This window comes from Rattus norvegicus, chromosome X (assembly GCF_021556685.1).
Source record: "Rattus norvegicus strain SHRSP/BbbUtx chromosome X, alternate assembly SHRSP_T2T, whole genome shotgun sequence".
Classification (NCBI taxonomy): domain Eukaryota; kingdom Metazoa; phylum Chordata; class Mammalia; order Rodentia; family Muridae; genus Rattus; species Rattus norvegicus.
The window spans coordinates 73,998,634-74,020,905 of NC_141554.1; the positions used below are offsets into that span (position 1 = coordinate 73,998,634).

The window sequence follows — 22,272 nt, forward strand, 5'->3', positions numbered from 1 at the left end:
CTGAGTGAGCTAACCCAATCACAAAAGAACATACATGGTATGCACTCACTGATAAGTGGATATTAGCTCAACTGCTCAGAATACCCAAGAAACCATTCACAGACCCTATGAAGCTCAGAAGAAGGAAGACCAAAGTGTGGATGATTCAGACCTTGTTAGAAGGGTGAACAAAATACTTATGAGAGGAAATACGGAGACAAAGTGTGGAGCAGAGACTGAAGGAAAAGCCATCCAGAGACTGACCCACCTGCGATTCATCCCACATGTAGTCACCAAACCCAGACACTAACTATTGCGTTTGCCAAGAGGTACATGCTGATGGGAGCCTGATATAGCTGTCTCCTGAGAGGCTCTGCCAGAGCATGACAAATAGAGATGTGGATGCTCACAGCCAACCATTGGACTGAGCATGGGGACCCTAATGGAGGAGTTAGAGAAAGGACTGAAGGAGTTGAAGGGGTTTGCAACCCCATAAGACGAACAACAATATCAACCAACCAGAGCCCCCCTAGAGTTCCCAGGGACTTAAAAAAAGTGTACACTTGTAGGGACCCATGTGTCCAGCCACATATGTAGCAGAGGATGGCCTTGTCAGGCATCAATGGGAGGAGAGGCCCTTGGTCCTGGGAAACTTGATGTGCCAGTGTAAGGGAATGCCAGGGCAGGGAGGAGGGAAGAAGTGGTTTGGTGTGTGGGGGTGCACCTTCATAGAAGCAGTGGAGGGGGTGAGATAGGGGTTTACCAGAGGGGAAACTGGGAAAGGGGATAACATCTGAAATGTAAACAAATAAAATATCCAATAAAAAATAAAAGAGAGGGAGATAGAGCTGGGGGTATAACATGGTGGTAGGGCACCTGCCTAAAATTTGAGGTTCAGACTTTATATAAGCAAGGTGTATATCTTTTATCTAAATGATTTACAAGAATAGATACTGTCTAAGTGGGAAATGTCCCCACTTCAAAAATAAAAATCTGTCAATGAAAGCAAAGATTGTTGATAAAATGCTAATGGAGGCTAGACTTAAACATATAAAGAATAAATAAATAATAAAAGTTAAATAAATAAATACTGAGTGGAATATAGGCTGGCCTCCTCACCTCAATAAGTGTACAGGATATGGGGAAGGAGACACTAAGGGAGTATCCTTAATAGATAAACTCTGCAGCTTCTGAGTGAACCGGGAGAAAGAGGCTGGGAAAGGATGTTGGTATAAATGCACTTCTTTCCAAAGGGATAAAGACTGCTATGGAGACTATATATGTTTCTTCTAATCTCCTTCATATCACCTCAGTTCTCTGTTTCTGACCTATTTAAGTAGCTGCAGGATCATGTTTATTACAAGTGGTAAAACCAGAATTATTTCTAAGCAGGAAATTTTTATAGACTTTCTAAAATGCTTAGTCCTGGTTGTCCAGGAACTCATTCTTTAGACTAGGCTTGTCTTGAACTTACAGAGATCTACTTACCTCTGCCTACCGAAGGTGGAAACAGGAGGATTAATGTGAGTTCAAGGCCAGACTGAGCTACACAGTGAGTTCACAGTCACTCTGGGCTACAGAGTGAGGCCCTGTCTCAAAAAAATGTGTTGGAGAACAGCAGCCTCTTACTAAAGGGTGGTAAGGAAACTGGATATCCATACATAGAACACCAAAACTAGAGCACTGACTCACCCAGTATGAAAACCAACTCAAATGATCAAAAGCTTTAATGTGGAACTTGAAACTATTTCAAGAAAACAGGACAAACACTTCAAAATATTGACACAGGCAATGATTTCTTTGATAGGGCTTTAGTAGCTCATTAAAAAAGCAAGAATTCATAAATGAGGTGGTGTTCAGTTAAAAGGCTTCTGCATAACAAAAGAAATAATCTAGTCAAAAATAGCCTACAGATAGAAGAAAAAATCCATTAGCTAATCATATGGTAAGGGACTAATATCCAGAATGTATAAATAATTTTTGATGTAACACTGGAAGAATAAATACTAAAATCAATTAAATTGGCAAATGAGCTGAAAAGACACTTTCCAAATGAGTATGTACAAATGGCCAATAAACAGAAGAAAAATATATAGTATTATCAAGCCATCAAGGAAATGCAAATTATAGTTACATTGAGGTTGCATGTCACCCCTGCTAGAATGGTTTTTATAGAGCCAAAATGAAACTAACAAGTACTGCCAAGGATGTGGAGAGAAATGAACGCCTACACTGCATTGGTGGGAAAGAAATTAGCCCAGCCATTTCCAAAACACTATAGAGGTTCTTTTAAATATTAGAAATAAAACTGCTACATGATCCAGGTATACCACTCCTGGGTAGGTATGTGTTTTCATATCTATCTATCTATCTATCTATCTATCTATCTATCTATCTATCTATCTATCTATCTATAGATATATGCACATATATACACACAAATACAATATATAATGTGTATGATTACCTATATAGTAGGAGTTGATGCATTTCCTAGACTAGCATTGCTGTCTGAGTCTGGTTCAGCACAGTAGCTAAATCTAAAGCTCCTTTTTTAACTTTTATTTAATCTTTTATTTTTTTTACACTACAGATTTTATCTCTCTCCTGGTCCACCCTCTGACTGTTCCACATCGTGTACCAACCCCCATCTCCATGAGGATGTCCCATCCACCCCCATCCCACCAGACCTCTAAACTTCCTGGGGCCTCAAGTCTCTCAAGGATTAAGATCATCTTCTGTGACTGAACCCAGACCCAGCAGTCCTCTGCTGTATACGTGTTGGGGGCCTCATATCAGCTGATGTATGCTGCCGGGATGGTGACCCAGTGTCTGAGAGATCTCAGGGGTCCAGGTTAATTGACACTGCTGGTCCTCCTACAGGGTTGTCCTCCTCCTCAGCTTCTTTTAGCTTTTCCCTAATTCAACCACAGTGCCCAGCAGCTTTCTCAGTGTGAGTATAAAACATGGAGGACCACAGAAACCAGGTAAGTATAAAGGAGCAATAGGTGGGAGAGAGGTGCTTGAAATAGAAATAACAAGATGCAGGTGATATGGGAAACAGGAAAAAAAAGGGAGGAGGCTCCAACTCTGGAGAAGGTCAGTTAATACAGACAGAGAAGGAGGGAGAAGGGACAAATAATATCAAGGTTATTTGATAAAGCCTCAAGGAATCTTATTATTTTATATTTACCTAAATATATATAATACATATAAGTATGTGTTTACATATATATGTAGATGTATATAGTATTATATGTACATATATCTTAAAGGAAGTTAAGCCATGTAGGCTAGCAATGTTCCTTAAAAGAAACAGATTAACAAAATCCCTAGCACCAGGAATGAGAAACCTTCCTTCGACAGGTTGGTCAGCCTCAAAACTAGACTATCCATGTGGCCCTTGCTTTCTCTCAGGTTGAGGGTGACCCCTGTTGCTGAAGATGCTTAGGGCACAGAATTCAGATAATTAGAGCTGGATCTGACCTGAAAGACTCTTTCCTGCACTCTAGTTCCCATGGTGACAGAAAAATATACAAATTGCTAATGGAGGGAAGCAATTAAATAGTCCTACCCAGGTGCACCATCTATGACCCATGACAATTGCTAGCAGGGTAAGGTATATGCAAAAGTGCAGTAAGTGCCACTCGCATTTGAGGTAGCCAGCTGTCTAATTGGACTTAGAGCCCATTTGATCGGAAGAAAAATCATGCCTGGAACTTGAAACATAGCCAAGTTTCTGGGACCAGTGAGGTCAGGGACCTTAGAAAAGGAGCTTCTGCTGCCACGTTGCTAGACCAGCCTAATTCCTTACTACACTCTAAGTCTTATCCTGATACCCACAGATGAATGTAGCTGCCATCCCTCATCAAAGAAGCCTCTCTTTATAGCAAATGGAAACCATCACAGAAAACCACAACCGGACACAATGCAGAAATCAACATATCATGGGGTACTAAGTCCAGTGAAACCATCTCTCCTAGAAGTGGCGACATAAACAATAACAATATCAATGGATCTAGTGATGTAAAGGGGGAAATTTTTCAGGCTCTCACCCTAAGACCAAGAACGACAGGCTACTAATGACTGCTGGGAGGAGGAGAATTAGCCTCTGAAGTAGAAACTGAAGGGTTTTTGGAAAGTCAGTTGGATGGCGTTTTGCTGGGGCAAACACATGAAGGAAGATTTTGTTAAAGTAGACACAGGTGTGAAAGGCTAAGGCCGACTGGTGAAGGAAGGTTTCCCTGAAGCAGACATAGGAATGAGGATGTTCTGCTAAGCTAAGCACGTGAAAGGACACATGATGAAGGATTCTTTGCTAACACCAGGCATGTACTGGTCCGCCTTACATGGAGTAGTTGAGCTGAATTTGTTGGGACTCCATAGAGAGAAACACATCGAAACAACTTCTGGTGATGCACTGCAGTTTGTTGCCATTCCCAGGGACTTGGGCTGATTGGATGCACAGGCTGTGGCAAGGCACATGGAGGAAACGTGGTGTTTGGAGGGTACAAATAGGACTCCACGGAATGACAGAGAGAGAGAACTCGGCTTGCTGGTACAGTTAATTGGTACAGTGCAAGGCTTGTATGTCTGTCTTTAATGATCGTCATTCCCCTGAGAGAGGCACAACCAAGAACTTCTCCTGGTGTTCCTGTTGGTCCCTGCTGCTGTCTCCAGCCAAGGCTGAGGCCCGGCTGTCTTTGCTAGGTCATGTCATCACTGTTGCTATCCTGACTCTACTGAACTGGACTGCTGGTGTATCCGTGAAGTGTTTGCGAGTGGATCGAGCTGCCGCTGCCTGCTAACCTGTAAATTGAACTGATGATTTCCAACAACACAGATGGGAGATGCTCCAAAGAGTCTTTCTAAACAGGTCCACTTCCCTGTATTCTTCCTTTTCCACTATGTCTGGTGGGTAGTGGGTCACAAGGAAGGATAAATTGTTTAAGAACCATCATTAAAAATAAGATTTAAAAAATTAAAGTTGTAATCCTCTCCCAGAGCTAAGCACCCTTATTGGTTATTCGATGGAGTGTGGTCAGCCCTGAAAACATGTACACGCAAACAATACAGACTCAGCAGGTTGTATTTATACATATTTGTGCATACTCACACACATGCATGCGTGTGTGTGTGTGTGTGTGTGTGTGTGTGTGTGTGTGATGATCATAAAATGAGACTATCAACTTAGAATAGTAAGCATATTACTAGTAGAATAGGGAGCATAGGAGAGCTGGAAGGATGGTACTTGGGCAGGGCCTGAGGGAAGAAAAAGAAGGAAGAAGTGATGTAATCTATTTCAATTAAGAACACACTTAAAACAATTAAAAAAGTAAACGTAAGTGGGGAAAATGCAGTAACTCACCAGATATAGTGGTGCATGTCTTTAATCTCAGCACAGCAGTCTAGCCTGGACTACACAGTGAGTTCCAGGCCAGCCAGCTAAGGCTACATATTGAGACTTTGTCTTAAAACTAAACAAAAAAACCAGTAACTAGTTTTGAAGATAAAAACCAGTGGGAGTAGGGTTTTAGGAGAGAGTAACAGGAGATGAAGAAGATCAAAGTGTGTGATATACATGCATCATAATGTCATAATGGAACTCACGGTTTTCTATTATATACATTCTAATACAAAATCAATTACATCGCTATATCAAAGATCTGTTTTAAGCCACTAAAAGTTTTAAAAAAACTTCATACACAAAAGACAAATCTAAAATGAGCATTGAACAGAATAGAAGACCATTTATCTCAAACAGAGGAATAAATATAAATGCTCTGGGAAACTCAACTAAGGATGTTTACAGGAAATACGGTAAGAATGGCTTTAGGCAGGAGTGATGACTTTTACTTAGATTCATGAGTTCTGGAGAACTGCAGCAGAAGAATCATGAATTCAAGCCCAGCCTGAACAACAGAGCACGATCTCATCATACACAGGTACCCACAAACCCACAGCCAAACTAGCCTATTTCAGGAAGTAGTATTATTTAATACAGCCTGTGCTTTCTTGGGGATAAATCTTAAGCGGTTATGAGTTTATGTATAATCAATTTTAGATAATTTTTACCAGTTTGAATTTAAACTAAGTTAAAGTTGACTTCACTAATTTAATTCAGTGGCTATATAGAACAACCCAAACTGTTTTAAATAACTAAGCACACAACTTACCCAGATACTGTGTGCTGGATAGTCTTATGTCAACTTGACACAATCTAGAGTTACCTGAAAGGAGGGACCCTCTAGTGAGAAAATGCCTCTATAAGATCTGGTTGTAAGGCTTTTCTTTAATTCCTAATTAATAGGAGAAGGTCCAGACCATTGTGGGTGGTGCCATCCCTGGGCTGGTGAGGAGGGTTCTGTAAGAAAGCAGGCTGAGCAAGCCATGCGAAGCAAGCAGTACTTCTCCATGGCCTCTGCATCAGCTCCTGCCTCCAGGTTCCTGCCCTGCTTAAGTTCCTGTCCTGACTTCCTTCAGTGATGAACAATGATAAGAAAGCATAATCCAAACCTACCCTATCCTTCCCAGTTTGCTTTTTAGCCATGGTGTTTCATCACAGCCATAGAAACCAAACTAGAATGTATTGATAATCTAAAACAATGGAAATCTTAACAGAAAATAATTTAAAGCTTTGTAGTCCAGTTTTTGTGTTTTACAGAGGAGAAATATAGCTTAGAAAAATTAAGTATGTTCTCATTGTCCAAGGTCTCATTGTCCAAGAAAAAAGTAAGTGGAACAACATAGTAAAATCTAATTCCCAGGTCTTCCTGGTTGCTGCCGCTGCAGAGAGCCCCTGGGCAGCACCCCACGAGCGAACCTGAGCCTCGGGACCACAGGTAAGACCAAATTTTCTGCTGCAAGAAAGCTGCCTGGTGAGCTTGGGACACACGGAAGCAGAATTTCTCTAGGACCGGGCACGTTCTGTGTTTACCGGAAGTCCCACACCCGCGGATCCCGGCCTGCAGCAGCTCTCTGCTCCCAGACCCGGTGAGAGAGAGACCCAACCGCCTGGTCAGGTGGGCACTCCTGAGGCTGCAGAGCGGAAGAGACCACCAACACTGCTCACCCCTGCCCACATCCCTGGCCCAAGAGGAAACTGTATAAGGCCTCTGGGCTCCCGTGGGGGAGGGCCCAGGAGCGGCAGGACCCCTGCCTGAGACACCGCCGGAACCTGAAAGAAACAGACCGGATAAACAGTTCTCTGCACCCAAATCCCATGGGAGGGAGAGCTAAACCTTCAGAGAGGCAAACAAGCCTGGGAAACCAGAAGAGACTGCTCCCTGCACACACATCTCGGACGCCAGAGGAAAAAGCCAAAGACCATCTGGAACCCTGGTGCACTGAAGCTCCCGGAAGGGGCGGCACAGGTCTTCCTGGTTGCTGCCGCTGCAGAGAGCCCGTGGGCAGCACCCCACGAGCGAACTTGAGCCTCAGGACCACAGGTAAGACCAAATTTTCTGCTGCAAGAAAGCTGCCTGGTGAACTCAAGACACAGGCCCACAGGAACAGCTGAAGACCTGTAGAGAGGAAAAACTACACGCCCGAAAGCAGAACACTCTGTCCCCATAACTGACTGAAAGAGAGGAAAACAGGTCTACAGCACTCCTGACACACAGGCTTATAGGACAGTCTAGCCACTGTCAGAAATAGCAGAACAAAGTAACACTAGAGATAATCTGATGGCGAGAGGCAAGCGCAGGAACACAAGCAACAGAAACCAAGACTACATGGCATCATCGGAGCCCAATTCTCCCACCAAAGCAAACACGGAATATACAAACACACCAGAAAAGCAAGATCTAGTTTCAAAATCATATTTGATCATGATGCTGGAGGACTTCAAGAAAGACATGAAGAACTCCCTTAGAGAACAAGTAGAAGCCTACAGAGAGGAATCGCAAAAATGCCTGAAAGAATCGCAAAAATCCCTGAAAGAATTCCAGGAAAACATAAATAAACAAGTAGAAGCCCATAGAGAGGAGACACAAAAATCCCTGAAAGAATTCCAGGAAAACACAATCAAACAGTTGAAGGAATTAAAAATGGAAATAGAAGCAATCAAGAAAGAACACATGGAAACAACCCTGGATATAGAAAACCAAAAGAAGAGACAAGGAGCTGTAGATACAAGCTTCACCAACAGAATACAAGAGATGGAAGAGAGAATCTCAGGAGCAGAAGATTCCATAGAAATCATTGACTCAACTGTCAAAGATAATGTAAAGCGGAAAAAGCTACTGGTCCAAAACATACAGGAAATCCAGGACTCAATGAGAAGATCAAACCTAAGGATAATAGGTATAGAAGAGAGTGAAGACTCCCAGCTCAAAGGACCAGTAAATATCTTCAACAAAATCATAGAAGAAAACTTCCCTAACCTAAAAAAAGAGATACCCATAGACATACAAGAAGCCTACAGAACTCCAAATAGATTGGACCAGAAAAGAAACACCTCCCGTCACATAATTGTCAAAACACCAAACGCACAAAATAAAGAAAGAATATTAAAAGCAGTAAGGGAAAAAGGTCAAGTAACATATAAAGGGAGACCTATCAGAATCACACCAGACTTCTCGCCAGAAACTATGAAGGCAAGAAGATCCTGGACTGATGTCATACAGACCCTAAGAGAACACAAATGCCAGCCCAGGTTACTGTATCCAGCAAAACTCTCAATTAACATTGATGGAGAAACCAAGATATTCCATGACAAAACCAAATTTACACAATATCTTTCCACAAATCCAGCACTACAAAGGATAATAAATGGTAAAGCCCAACATAAGGAGGCAAGCTATACCCTAGAAGAAGCAAGAAACTAATCGTCTTGGCAACAAAACAAAGAGAATGAAAGCACACAAACATAACCTCACATCCAAATATGAATATAAAGGGAAACAATAATCACTATTCCTTAATATCTCTCAATATCAATGGCCTCAACTCCCCAATAAAAAGACATAGATTAACAAACTGGATATGCAACGAGGACCCTGCATTCTGCTGCCTACAGGAAACACACCTCAGAGACAAAGACAGACACTACCTCAGAGTGAAAGGCTGGAAAACAACTTTCCAAGCAAATGGTCAGAAGAAGCAAGCTGGAGTAGCCATTCTAATATCAAATAAAATCAATTTCCAACTAAAAGTCATCAAAAAAAGATAAGGAAGGACACTTCATATTCATCAAAGGAAAAATCCACCAAGATGAACTCTCAATCCTAAATATCTATGCCCCAAATACAAGGGCACCTACATACGTAAAAGAAACCTTACTAAAGCTCAAAACACACATTGCACCTCACACAATAATAGTAGGAGATTTCAACACCCCACTCTCATCAATGGACAGATCATGGAAACAGAAATTAAACAGTGATGTCGACAGACTAAGAGAAGTCATGAGCCAAATGGACTTAACGGATATTTATAGAACATTCTATCCTAAAGCAAAAGGATATACCTTCTTCTCAGCTCCTCATGGTACTTTCTCCAAAATTGACCATATAATTGGTCAAAAAACGGGCCTCAACAGGTACAGAAAGATAGAAATAATCCCATGCGTGCTATCGGACCACCACGACCTAAAACTGGTCTTCAATAACAATAAGGGAAGAATGCCCACATATACGTGGAAATTGAACAATGCTCTACTCAATGATAACCTGGTCAAGGAAGAAATAAAGAAAGAAATTAAAAACTTTTTAGAATTTAATGAAAATGAAGATACAACATACTCAAACTTATGGGACACAATGAAAGCTGTGCTAAGAGGAAAACTCATAGCGCTGAGTGCCTGCAGAAAGAAACAGGAAAGAGCATATGTCAGCAGCTTGACAGCACACCTAAAAGCTCTAGAACAAAAAGAAGCAAATACACCCAGGAGGAGTAGAAGGCAGGAAATAATCAAACTCAGAGCTGAAATCAACCAAGTAGAAACAAAAAGGACCATAGAAAGAATCAACAGAACCAAAAGTTGGTTCTTTGAGAAAATCAACAAGATAGATAAACCCTTAGCCAGACTAACGAGAGGACACAGAGAGTGCGTCCAAATTAACAAAATCAGAAATGAAAAGGGAGACATAACTACAGATTCAGAGGAAATTCAAAAAATCATCAGATCTTACTATAAAAACCTATATTCAACAAAATTTGAAAATCTTCAGGAAATGGACAATTTCCTAGACAGATACCAGGTATCGAAGTTAAATCAGGAACAGATAAACCAGTTAAACAACCCCATAACTCCTAAGGAAATAGAAGCAGTCATTAAAGGTCTCCCAACCAAAAAGAGCCCAGGTCCAGACGGGTTTAGTGCAGAATTCTATCAAACCTTCATAGAGGACCTCATACCAATATTATCCAAACTATTCCACAAAATTGAAACAGATGGAGCACTACCGAATTCCTTCTACCAAGCCACAATTACTCTTATACCTAAACCACACAAAGACACAACAAAGAAAGAGAACTTCAGACCAATTTCCCTTATGAATATCGATGCAAAAATACTCAATAAAATTCTGGCAAACCGAATTCAAGAGCACATCAAAACAATCATCCACCATGATCAAGTAGGCTTCATCCCAGGCATGCAGGGATGGTTTAATACACGGAAAACCATCAACGTGATCCATTATATAAACAAACTGAAAGAACAGAACCACATGATCATTTCATTAGATGCTGAGAAAGCATTTGACAAAATTCAACACCCCTTCATGATAAAAGTCCTGGAAAGAATAGGAATTCAAGGCCCATACCTAAACATAGTAAAAGCCATATACAGCAAACCAGTTGCTAACATTAAACTAAATGGAGAGAAACTTGAAGCAATCCCACTAAAATCAGGGACTAGACAAGGCTGCCCACTCTCTCCCTACTTATTCAATATAGTTCTTGAAGTTCTAGCCAGAGCAATCAGACAACAAAAGGAGATCAAGGGGATACAGATCGGAAAAGAAGAGGTCAAAATATCACTATTTGCAGATGACATGATAGTATATTTAAGTGATCCCAAAAGTTCCACCAGAGAACTACTAAAGCTGATAAACAACTTCAGCAAAGTGGCTGGGTATAAAATTAACTCAAATAAATCAGTTGCCTTCCTCTATACAAAAGAGAAACAAGCCGAGAAAGAAATTAGGGAAACGACACCCTTCATAATAGACCCAAATAATATAAAATACCTCGGTGTGACTTTAACCAAGCAAGTAAAAGATCTGTACAATAAGAACTTCAAGACACTGAGGAAAGAAATTGAAGAAGACCTCAGAAGATGGAAAGATCTCCCATGCTCATGGATTGGCAGGATTAATATAGTAAAAATGGCCATTTTACCAAAAGCAATCTACAGATTCAATGCAATCCCCATCAAAATACCAATCCAATTCTTCAAAGAGTTAGACAGAACAATTTGCAAATTCATCTGGAATAACAAAAAACCCAGGATAGCTAAAGCTATCCTCAACAATAAAAGGACTTCAGGGGGAATCACTATCCCTGAACTCAAGCAGTATTACAGAGCAATAGTGATAAAAACTGCATGGTATTGGTACAGAGACAGACAGATAGACCAATGGAATAGAATTGAAGACCCAGAAATGAACCCACACACCTATGGTCACTTGATTTTTGACAAAGGAGCCAAAACCATCCAATGGAAAAAAGATAGCATTTTCAGCAAATGGTGCTGGTTCAACTGGAGGGCAACATGTAGAAGAATGCAGATCGATCCATGCTTATCACCCTGTACAAAGCTTAAGTCCAAGTGGATCAAGGACCTCCACATCAAACCAGACACACTCACACTAATAGAAGAAAAACTAGGGAAGCATCTGGAACACATGGGCACTGGAAAAAAATTTCCTGAACAAAACACCAATGGCTTATGCTCTAAGATCAAGAATCGACAAATGGGATCTCATAAAACTGCAAAGCTTCTGTAAGGCAAAGGACACTGTGGTTAGGACAAAACGCAACCAACAGATTGGGAAAAGATCTTTACCAATCCTACAACAGATAGAGGCCTTATATCCAAAATATACAAAGAACTCAAGAAGTTAGACCGCAGGGAAACAAATAACCCTATTAAAAAATGGGGTTCAGAGCTAAACAAAGAATTCATAGCTGAGGAATGCCGAATGGCTGAGAAACACCTAAAGAAATGTTCAACATCTTTAGTCATAAGGGAAATGCAAATCAAAACAACCCTGAGATTTCACCTGACACCAGTGAGAATGGCTAAGATCAAAAACTCAGGTGACAGCAGATGCTGGCGAGGATGTGGAGAAAGAAGAACACTCCTCCATTGTTGGTGGGATTGCAGACTGGTAAAACCATTCTGGAAATCAGTCTGGAGGTTCCTCAGAAAATTGGACATTGAACTGCCTGAGGATCCAGCTATACCTCTCTTGGGCATATACCCAAAAGATGCCTCAACATATAAAAGAGACACGTGCTCCACTATGTTCATCGCAGCCTTATTTATAATAGCCAGAAAATGGAAAGAACCCAGATGCCCTTCAACAGAGGAATGGATACAGAAAATGTGGTACATCTACACAATGGAATATTACTCAGCTATCAAAAACAACAAGTTTATGAAATTCGTAGGCAAATGGTTGGAACTGGAAAATATCATCCTGAGTGAGCTAACCCAATCACAGAAAGACATACATGGTATGCACTCATTGATAAGTGGCTATTAGCCCAAATGCTTGAATTACCCTAGATCCCTAGAACAAACGAAACTCAAGACGGATGATCAAAATGTGAATGCTTCACTCCTTCTTTAAATGAGGAAAAAAGAATACCCTTGGCAGGGAAGGGAGAGGCAAAGATTAAAACAGAGACTGAAGGAACACCCATTCAGAGCCTGCCCCACATGTGGCCCATACATATACAGCCACCCAATTAGACAAGATGGATGAAGCAAAGAAGTGCAGACCGACAGGAGCCGGATGTAGATCTCTCCTGAGAGACACAGCCAGAATACAGCAAATACAGAGGCGAATGCCAGCAGCAAACCACTGAACTGAGAATAGGTCCCCTATTGAAGGAATCAGAGAAAGAACTGGAAGAGCTTGAAGGGGCTCGAGACCCCAAAAGTACAACAATGCCAAGCAACCAGAGCTTCCAGGGACTAAGCCACTACCTAAAGACTATACATGGACTGACCCTGGACTCTGACCTCATAGGTAGCAATGAATATCCTAGTAAGAGCACCAGTGGAAGGGGAAGCCCTGGGTCCTGCTAAGACTGAACCCCCAGTGAACTAGTCTATGGGGGGAGGGCGGCAATGGGGGGAGGGTTGGGAGGGGAACACCCATAAGGAAGGGGAGGGGGGAGGGGGATGTTTGCCCGGAAACCGGGAAAGGGAATAACACTCGAAATGTATATAAGAAATACTCAAGTTAATAAAAAAAAAAAATCTAATTCCCGTTGGGATCTGCATTGAATTAGGTGCTTTAAATTTTCCTTACTAGTTAGTTAGTTGAATTTTATCAAATGCTGAATTTTACCAGAAACATCCTAGATGTTCTGCATTACTATACATATTTGAAGGTAATAATATATAGCTTAATGTGTAACAATTTATTATTAACTCATACAATATTCTCTTCCTTTGCTTGCTTCCAAATTAGAATTAACAGGTGGGGTTTGACTACATGCTACAGTTATATGGCTCATGAAGAATTTTTAAGTCCCACGTTGAAGAGCTTGTAAAATGGTTAATTATAGTAATTAGAATGAAATGTCTCCTGTTAGTCTTGGACATTTCCCAAATGGAGAAATTAGGGGAAGAACTGAAGGAACTGAAGGGGTTTGCAACCTCATAGGAAGAACAATATTAACCAATCAGACCCCTCCCTCCAGAGCTCCCAGGGACTAAACCACCATCCCAAGGGTACACAGCAATGGACCCATGGCTCCAGCCGCATATGTAGCAGAGGATGGCCTTGCCTGGCATCAATAGGAAGAAAAGCCCTTGGTCCTGTGAAGGCTTGATGCTTCAGTGTAGGGGAATGCCAGAATGGTGAGGTGGGAAGGAGTGGGTGGGTGGGTGGGTGAGAGCACCCTCATGGAAGCAGGGGAGATAGGGGTTGGGATAGGGGGTCTGCAGATGGGAAACCAGGAAGAGGAATAACATTTGAAATGTAAATAAGTAAAATATTCGATAAAAATTAAAAACAAAACAAAAAAGCTGTGGGCATTTGAATACTTGGTCCCAGTTGGTGGCTGTCTGGGGAGAATTAGGTGGCGTGGTCTTTCAGAAGGAAGTATGACAATGGGGGAGAACACTGAGGTTTCAAACCACTCACACCATTGTGAGTGTACTTTGTGCCCCCTCTTTGTGGTTTGACATGTGAGTTTTCAGAGGCTGCTCTCACTGTGTGTTACCTCCACTCTGCCACCATGGACTCTAACACTCTGGATCTCCAGCCCTAAATAGATACTGACTTCTGTAAGTTGTTTTAGTCATGGTGCTTTATCACAGTGACAGAAAATGTAAGACACAGATATTCAGTCTCTTAAATACACTTAGTAGCAATTACTTGTCAGTTTCTAAGCTAGGTTCCAGAGATACAGAGATAAATAAAAATACTCCCAGCCTTCAAGGTACTCTTACAAATGGCAGCCATTAAAGTTTAGTTCTGAAGTTCCTCACTTTCTACTCCTCAAAAATAATTTTATTGGGGCTGGAGAGATGGCTCAGTGGTTAAGAGCACTGACTGCTCTTCCAGAGGTCCTGAGTTCAATTCCCAGCAACCACATGGTGGCTCACAACCATCTATATTGGGATTCGATGCCCTCTTCCAGTGTTCTGAAGACAGCGAGTGTACTCACGTATATAGAATAAATAAATCTTTAAAAAATAAAAAATAATTTGTTGATAATCTCAAAGATGTCTCAATGTTAAAAGACAAGTTATGTTTAGCTCCTATATGCCTATAACCCAGCTTCAAAAATTATTAACTCATCCTTCTTATATCACTGTAAATCTGCAACTACTTCTCCATTATTTTTTGAAGAAGTTTCTGGATATCACATCATTATACCCATACTTTTTTCATACTTATTTCCTGGAGATAGAGAATATTTTTTTAGACCAATATAACCATCACCACTATTGTGCTATCTAAAATGAATGGCAAAATTCTAACTGCCTCATATTCTTCAGATTGAATTCACTTCCATTTGATAGATAAGGCCTGTTAAGAAAAAAGGTGAATTTCACAATGTATGCCTGAGCAAATTGTATATTATAACAAAACAAGTTAGAATTCCAAGTCATCCCAATGATCACTATTTCTCCAAAATTTCATCAATACCATGGTGCCACCAGCTGTAAGCACTGGAAACAAAACATGCAGTTGACACAGTCTATTACAGAGCTCCTGAGCAAGCCTAGAATGCAGAGCTAGATCCCACTTTTGGAAAGCTACATTCAATCAAGAACTTAAGCAGTTTTCCCTCAATTCATCAGGAAGTAGTGAATTTCATGAATGAAAAACTGGTGACAAAGTCCTTCCATGAATATATCTTACACCATGGCAACTGTGAGAAGAAATGTGTTTCTATAGTAATATATATATATATATAATTATATATATGTATCATAGTATTATATATATTAGTATTATATAGTATATTCTATGATAATAGAGAATAAGAGTCAACAACAGTTCACTACATTATTCGTTCTTTGTGAGTTTCCTGTTAAAGGGGAATAGATACAATAAAATAATCAGGTCACATGTAAAATTTGTGGACTTATGAACTGCTAAGTACTCTTTGTGTATATTCACTTACAGAATGATTTCCCAAAGGGTTGCATGTTTTTACCTTTTATATATATTAATTCACAGAGTAATTACAGAAACTCCATGAGGCATACATCGGTATTTCCATTTTACAGATGGAAATACTGAAGGAAAGAAATGATAAGAAAGTTATCTAATCTACACATCCCATAAATAATTATATATAATATGAATCAAGGAAGAGTGGTTCAGGATCTATACTAGTTTCATCCACTGCACAATGTATCTTTAAATACTAGGCTTCCATATAAAGCTACATTATTATTTCTAATGGTAAATATATCATTTCTCTTGAAGTAACTTACTTAATTTCAGATTCTGGCAAGTAAAAAGCTTGTGGAAGAATAATTCGAACGAGACACCTGTATAAAAAAGCAATAGAGAATATGATTCTTAGGGGTGAGAATGCAGCTTACTGGTAGAGTACTGCCAATTTGACACACAAACTAGAATTATCTGAAAAGAGGAACTACAATTCAGAAGATGCCTCCATAAGACATGGCTATAAGGCATTATCTTAATTAGTAACTGATGGAGGAGGGACCAGCCCATTGTGGGTGGTGCCATCCCTGAGCTGGTGGTCCTGGGTTCTATAAGAAAGCAGGCTGAGTAAACCATAGGGAGCAAGTTAGTAAGAAGCATTCTTCAATGTTCTCTGCTCCAGTCCTTGCCTTCAGATCCTGCTTACTTCCTTCAGTGATGAACTCTAGGAAGCATAGACCAAACAAGCCCTTTCTTCCTCAAGTTACTTTTGGCCATGATGTTTCATCAAAGCAACAGAAAATAACCCTGGATAGAAGCCCTGGTTTCTATCCCCAGCACTGTGCACAAGGAATGAAGGGATGGAAAGAGACAGGGAGGGAGGGAGGAAGGGAGGGAAGGCAGCCAGAAGGGACGAAGGGAGAGGGAAGAAAGAGAATAAGAGTTTAAAGCAAGAGCAAGCAAGTGAGAAAGATTCTTAGGAAGAAATATGTTGAAGTTATTATTCCAACTTATTAACTTTGATTATCCCAAGATGCAGAAATAAGAGGGGGAAATTAGTCTTATTTGTAGATCTTGATATTCCTTTAAAGTTTGCAACAAAAACGTAAATTTTATAATTTTGGAAGTATAATTTAATAAAATAATTTTAAAATGAAATTATTGTTTATAATACGCTATTTAACCATTCCAAGTTCATATCAGAACAGAAACACCAAGTATGGTATATAACTCTTTATATTTATTGCTGTAGGAAACTTATAACTTGTTTTTGAGTCTTACAAAAGAAAGAACCACTCATCTTTAAAAGGATTTGAAAGTGTTACTACAAAATGATATGATGAAGTAATTGATAATTTCAAACCTGAAAGTGCTTTTTAATGAAATACTTTCTGAGCCTGTGACAGTGGTACACTACCACTTTGTAATCTCAGGGCTTAGGAGTCTGAGGCAAGAGGGTTTTGAGGTTAAGGTTAGTCTGGGATACAAAGTATGATCCGGTCCATAAAAGAAAATAATAAAATAACATAAAACTTAAGATAATAAAATAAAATGAAATGATGTGTGGCAATGCATGGCAGTATACAGGAGAGAAAAGCAGCAAGTTCAAGACCAGTTCCAGGCTAGGCAGAACTGTGAGTCCCTGTCTCAAAAGTGGTCTGTGTGGCTGGAGTTGTAGCTTGCCTAGCATGGATGAAGCCCTAGGTTCTATTCCCAAAGGTGGAAAAAATAAATGATTTAAGAAGAAGAAATGCCATGTGTTCTGAATGATTTTAGATATTTGAATGCATGCTGGTATCTCAACTTCTGACAGAAATAATTCTGTCACTCTACATCCTTTTAGAAGCATTGCCTGAAGTAGGTTGATAAGCAGTTCAACAGATCTAATATCCTTTGGGTTTCTTATATTCACAGTCACAACCGGCCCACCTTGGGATCCATCCCACGAGCAGGCATCAAACCCTGACACTATTACTGATGTCATATTATGCTTGCAGACAGGAGCCTTGCATGGCTGTCTTCTGAGGCTCTACCATTGGCTGACAGAGACAGAAGCAGATACTTACACCCAACCATTGGACTGAAGTCGGGAACCCCTTTGGTTGAATTAGGGGAAGGATTGAAGAAGCTGAAGGGGAGGCCTACATAATCACCTTTGTTACTTTTTCTTACTTAAGGGTTTGATATCGTTACCACTGTCTTGGCAGTTTGCAAAATAAGAGTAAGAAATGCAGAGAAAATTTTTGCAGGTCCACAAAACACAAATTTCTTACTTTAAAGCTTCAAGTACTTCTCTTGGGTCTTTTGAAAGTTGAATTAAATATTCCAAAGCTTTTTGTGCCACAAATTGTTGTTCATTCTAAAAGGAAAAAATATGGTATGTTAAATTACATACATCTTTGAACATTACAAAGAAGTATATTCATTTTTTAGAACTATCCAATACTGTAGAACGAAGCTACAATTCATTGACATAAAGAAACAGGTTCATTTTATCCTCAGAAACTCACTTCAGGTTTTCTTGTGTTCGTTCTTTGGCTCTTTTTATTGTTTCTTTTATCCTGTTTCAGTTTATTTATTTTTGTTTTATCTTACTGTATTGTATTTTTTATTATTTCTTAGATGTCTGTTTTCTTTTTCTTTTTTTAAACATAGATCACTACTTTAAATTTATTTTTGTTCTTCCAGTAACTCTGCACCTAACCCCATGTGTCTTCTAACCGTGTTTTTTGTTGGCTAGAACAAATGGCTCATGCATAGCTTTGGGCTCTTGTAGTACCCATTTCTTCCACCCAAAGTAATTGCTTTCATTCCTCAATCTTCAAAAGCATCCTAAACATTTATGCATCTGCTCCTTATCATAGAGGTACCTTTTATTAGCATTTATCACGTTTTACTTCACAAAAGCATTCTGCATTGGTGAATCTCTCCTTTTGGCTCAGAGCCTTTTTCTCCCATCACACTTTCTGGAAACCCCTGTCTTGTCTACAGAAGCTGTCTTCTGAGTGGGTGGGGAGCCCCCTGGGTATCAAGTCTCTGTGAGGCTAGTTCGCCACATCCTCTCCCACTGAGACCAGGCAAGGCAGACCAGCTGGAAGAGCATATTCCACACACAGTAGATGTCTCTTTCTAAGGAGAGTCAAAAAGGGTGTGGATCCAGATACGAGGGGAGGTAGAAAGGAAATGGGAGAACTAGGGGGAGGGAAAATGGTGATGAGAATAAACTGTATGCAAACAATCTATTTTCAATTAAAACAGGAAAAGAAACTCACAGCTTCCCAGCCACAAGCACAGACTTATCTTCTAAGCCCAAGTCTCCTTATCCTTGTTTTTTTAAACAGTAACCAAAAGAACCTCAGATTGTTGAATTCCCTCATTTCCAATTCCTTAAAGGCTCTCTCTGTACATTCCCCCTTTCTACCCTTTTCTCACTTCTCCCAGCTCCTCCAACCCTTTCATTATACACATTTAAGAATGGTACATTATCAGAAAGGTCTTCTCTCTGAGAGACCTCTTCTCTAAATTCCCTCCATGTTATTTCCACAATGGAGACGTAGGTCTCGTGCAGAGATACTGCTTACATGGGAAACTTCTCAAGTGCCAATTGATTTCGTTTTCACTACTTTTCTACCTTGGAGATAGAATATGTGCTTCAGTTTTCAGTTCTATTTTCGTATTACTCTCCCCATTCTTCCCTAAAAAAAACAGCACTTTAAATTTCTTGTCATCAGACTATATCCCTTATTATCACCATGATCTCTATATCTCTATCTGCTGCCATGATCTCTGTAACCTTTATTGTTGCCATGGTTCCTATATCCTTTATTGTTGCCATGGTCACTATTTCCCTTGTTTCTATGGTTCCTAGGTAATTTCTTCTCATTTGTTGGTGAATTCACTACTGCTAAGTTATTTTATCCAACCCCTCCCTCCTTCTCCCTCACCTCTCAGAATTTTCAATGCATAGATGGGTGATCTTCCTAATATTCTAGCCTCTCAATAGCTTAAATTCCATTCCATTACTAATAATTAAAACAATTTCATACTGTCATAAACTGCTGTAAAGGGTTTTAAAATTTTTAAACTACAAACCGATGAAGTCACTACGGAAATCAGCGTGGTAGTTTCTCAAAAGACAAGAAACAGATTTACCATCGTTCAGCTGCACAACTCAGCATACTTCCAAAAAATCCTATAGTCTACTACAGAGACACTTGCACACCTACGGTTATTGCAGCTTTATTCACAATAGCCAGGAAATGGAAGCAGCCTAGATCTTCATCAACTGATCAATGGGTAATGGAATATGGGACATATACACAATGGATTCCTATTCAGCTGTAGAGAGAAATGAACTTTTCAGATAAATGGATATAGCTGGAAAATATACTGAGTGGGGTGACTCAGATGCAGAAATACAAGTGCCACATGCTTTTTCTTGCTTATTTGGAGATCTGTGATATAAAACTCTAGGTTTGAGTGTTTAACCTGGAATAAGCATAAAAGATTAGAAGTAGAAAGAGATCATTGGGGGAGGTGGTGATAAGATGCTCTAGAAAGGTGACTAGTTGACACAGGTGCTTTGAAGAAGGTAAGTGAAAAGTTGCAACAAACAACTGTCTAATTGGACCTAAAGTCCACCTCAACAGGAGGGAACTAATACCTAGTACTGTAAACCTAGCCAAGAAACCGTGGCTAGAGAGGTCATCTGGTCATTTGAATAAGAAGTTGCCCACATCCTTAGGCATTTGAATACTTGGTCCCCCATTGGTGATGCTGTTTGGGGATGCTTACATGTGGCCTTGCTGGAGGAAGTACATCACCAGAGGCAGGCTCTGATGTTTCAAAAGTCACCTGCTATTATTATTATTATTATTAATTATTATTATTATTTTGCCTGATATACTTTGGTTTCCAATTTTCTGTTTTTGCAGGGTTTTTTCTTTTTGTTTATTTCTGCAGTTCCTCTTTTTAGTTTGTACTTGTTTTTTAAAGAGAGAAAGAGAAACAAACCATATGGATTTGAGCGGGTAGGGGACATGTAGGATCTGGGAATAGTTGAAAGAGGGGAAAAACGTGATCAGAATATATTGTATGAAAACAGTTTTCAATTTTAAAAATCAACAAAAAGTTGTGAGCCCTCAGCTTGTTGTTCCACACAGCATGCCTGCTGCTACCCTTCCCTTTCATGATGAAAATGGGCTCTCATCACTCTGGGAGCTATAAGCTCTAAATAAACCCTTCCTTCTATAAGTTGCCTTAGTCATGGTATTTTATCACAGGATCAGAAAAGTAACTAAGACAAATCAAAGGGAGTACTTAGTACTACCATATTACTAAAGGAACAGAGTTTCCACTGTCTTCTTAAAAAAGTAACATCTTTTCAGTAATAAATCATCCCTTTCTCTTCCTCTTTCTCCTCCCTTTTCATTAAGGCTCTCCTTATGTTCTTCATGCTGGCTTGAACTCACTATGTAGCTCAGACTGCTTCTGATTTTGTGATCTCTTTGCAGAGATGAACATTATAGGGAATTACAATTCATGTAGTGACTTCTTGTCAACTTCTCTAAGTTTGAATTTCAGCTGACATATATTGACTGTTTCACTATTTAATTTGGTGGCCATATAGTACAACCGGAGTGTGATGTCTTTAGTTTTGGTTAACTCTCTCTATACCATTCCTTTCCCCTATTTCCTGATCTTTACCCCAACAGGCAACCTCAGAAGATAGGGGGTTGGGAGGACCCTGCAGAATGTACCAGAGACCTGGGAGGTGAGAGACTCTCAGGACTCAAAGGGAGGGGACTTAGATGAAATGTCCTACAGTGGGGAGAAGGAACTTCCACCTCCAGTAGAAAGACAGGGCATCAAGTGAGGGATGGGGTTGCCATCCTACAGTCAAAACTCTGACCCATAATTGTTCCAGTCTAATGGAACTGCAGGGACAAAAATGGAGAAGAGTCTGAGGAAAAGGGAGGTCCAAAGTGGGATCCAGCTCAAGGAAAGACCCCAAGGCCTGACACTATTACTAAGGCTACGGCATGCTTACAGACAGGAGCCTAGCATGGCTGTCCTCCAAGATGCCTGACAAGCAGCTGAAAGAGATGCAGATATTTACACCCAACCAATGGACAGAAGCTGCTGACCCCTGTGGTTGAATTAGGGAAAAGCTGGAAGAAGCTGAGGAGGAGGGCCACCCTAGAGGAGGACCAGCAGTCTCAATTAACCTGGACCCCCGAGATCTCTCAGACACTGGATCACCAACCAGGCAGCATACACCAGCTGAGATGACGCCCCCAACACATAAACAGCAGAGGGCGGCCGGGTCTGGGTTCAGTCAGAGAAGAGCACCTGACTCTCAAGACACTGGAGGCCCCAGGGAGTTTAGAGGTCTGGTGGGGTGGGGAGTAAGAGAGTGGGGAGATCCTTGTGGAGACAGGGGATCCGGGAGGAGGTATGAGATGTGGAACAGTCAGAG

General features: G+C 40.4%; 1 protein-coding gene across 2 annotated transcripts in view; it reads right to left on the reverse strand.

Moving 5' to 3' along the window:
• Tex11 (testis expressed 11) overlaps window positions 1–22,272 on the reverse strand; it is a 262,965-nt gene that overhangs the window by 58,304 nt on the left and 182,389 nt on the right. For both annotated transcript variants that reach the window (NM_001433345.1, XM_087600565.1), the window contains 2 exons: window positions 18,068–18,153; window positions 16,118–16,174 (listed from right to left, as the gene is read on the reverse strand). In NM_001433345.1, coding sequence (NP_001420274.1) covers window positions 16,118–16,174; window positions 18,068–18,153 — 143 coding nt within the window. The remainder of the gene's footprint in view (window positions 1–16,117; window positions 16,175–18,067; window positions 18,154–22,272) is intronic.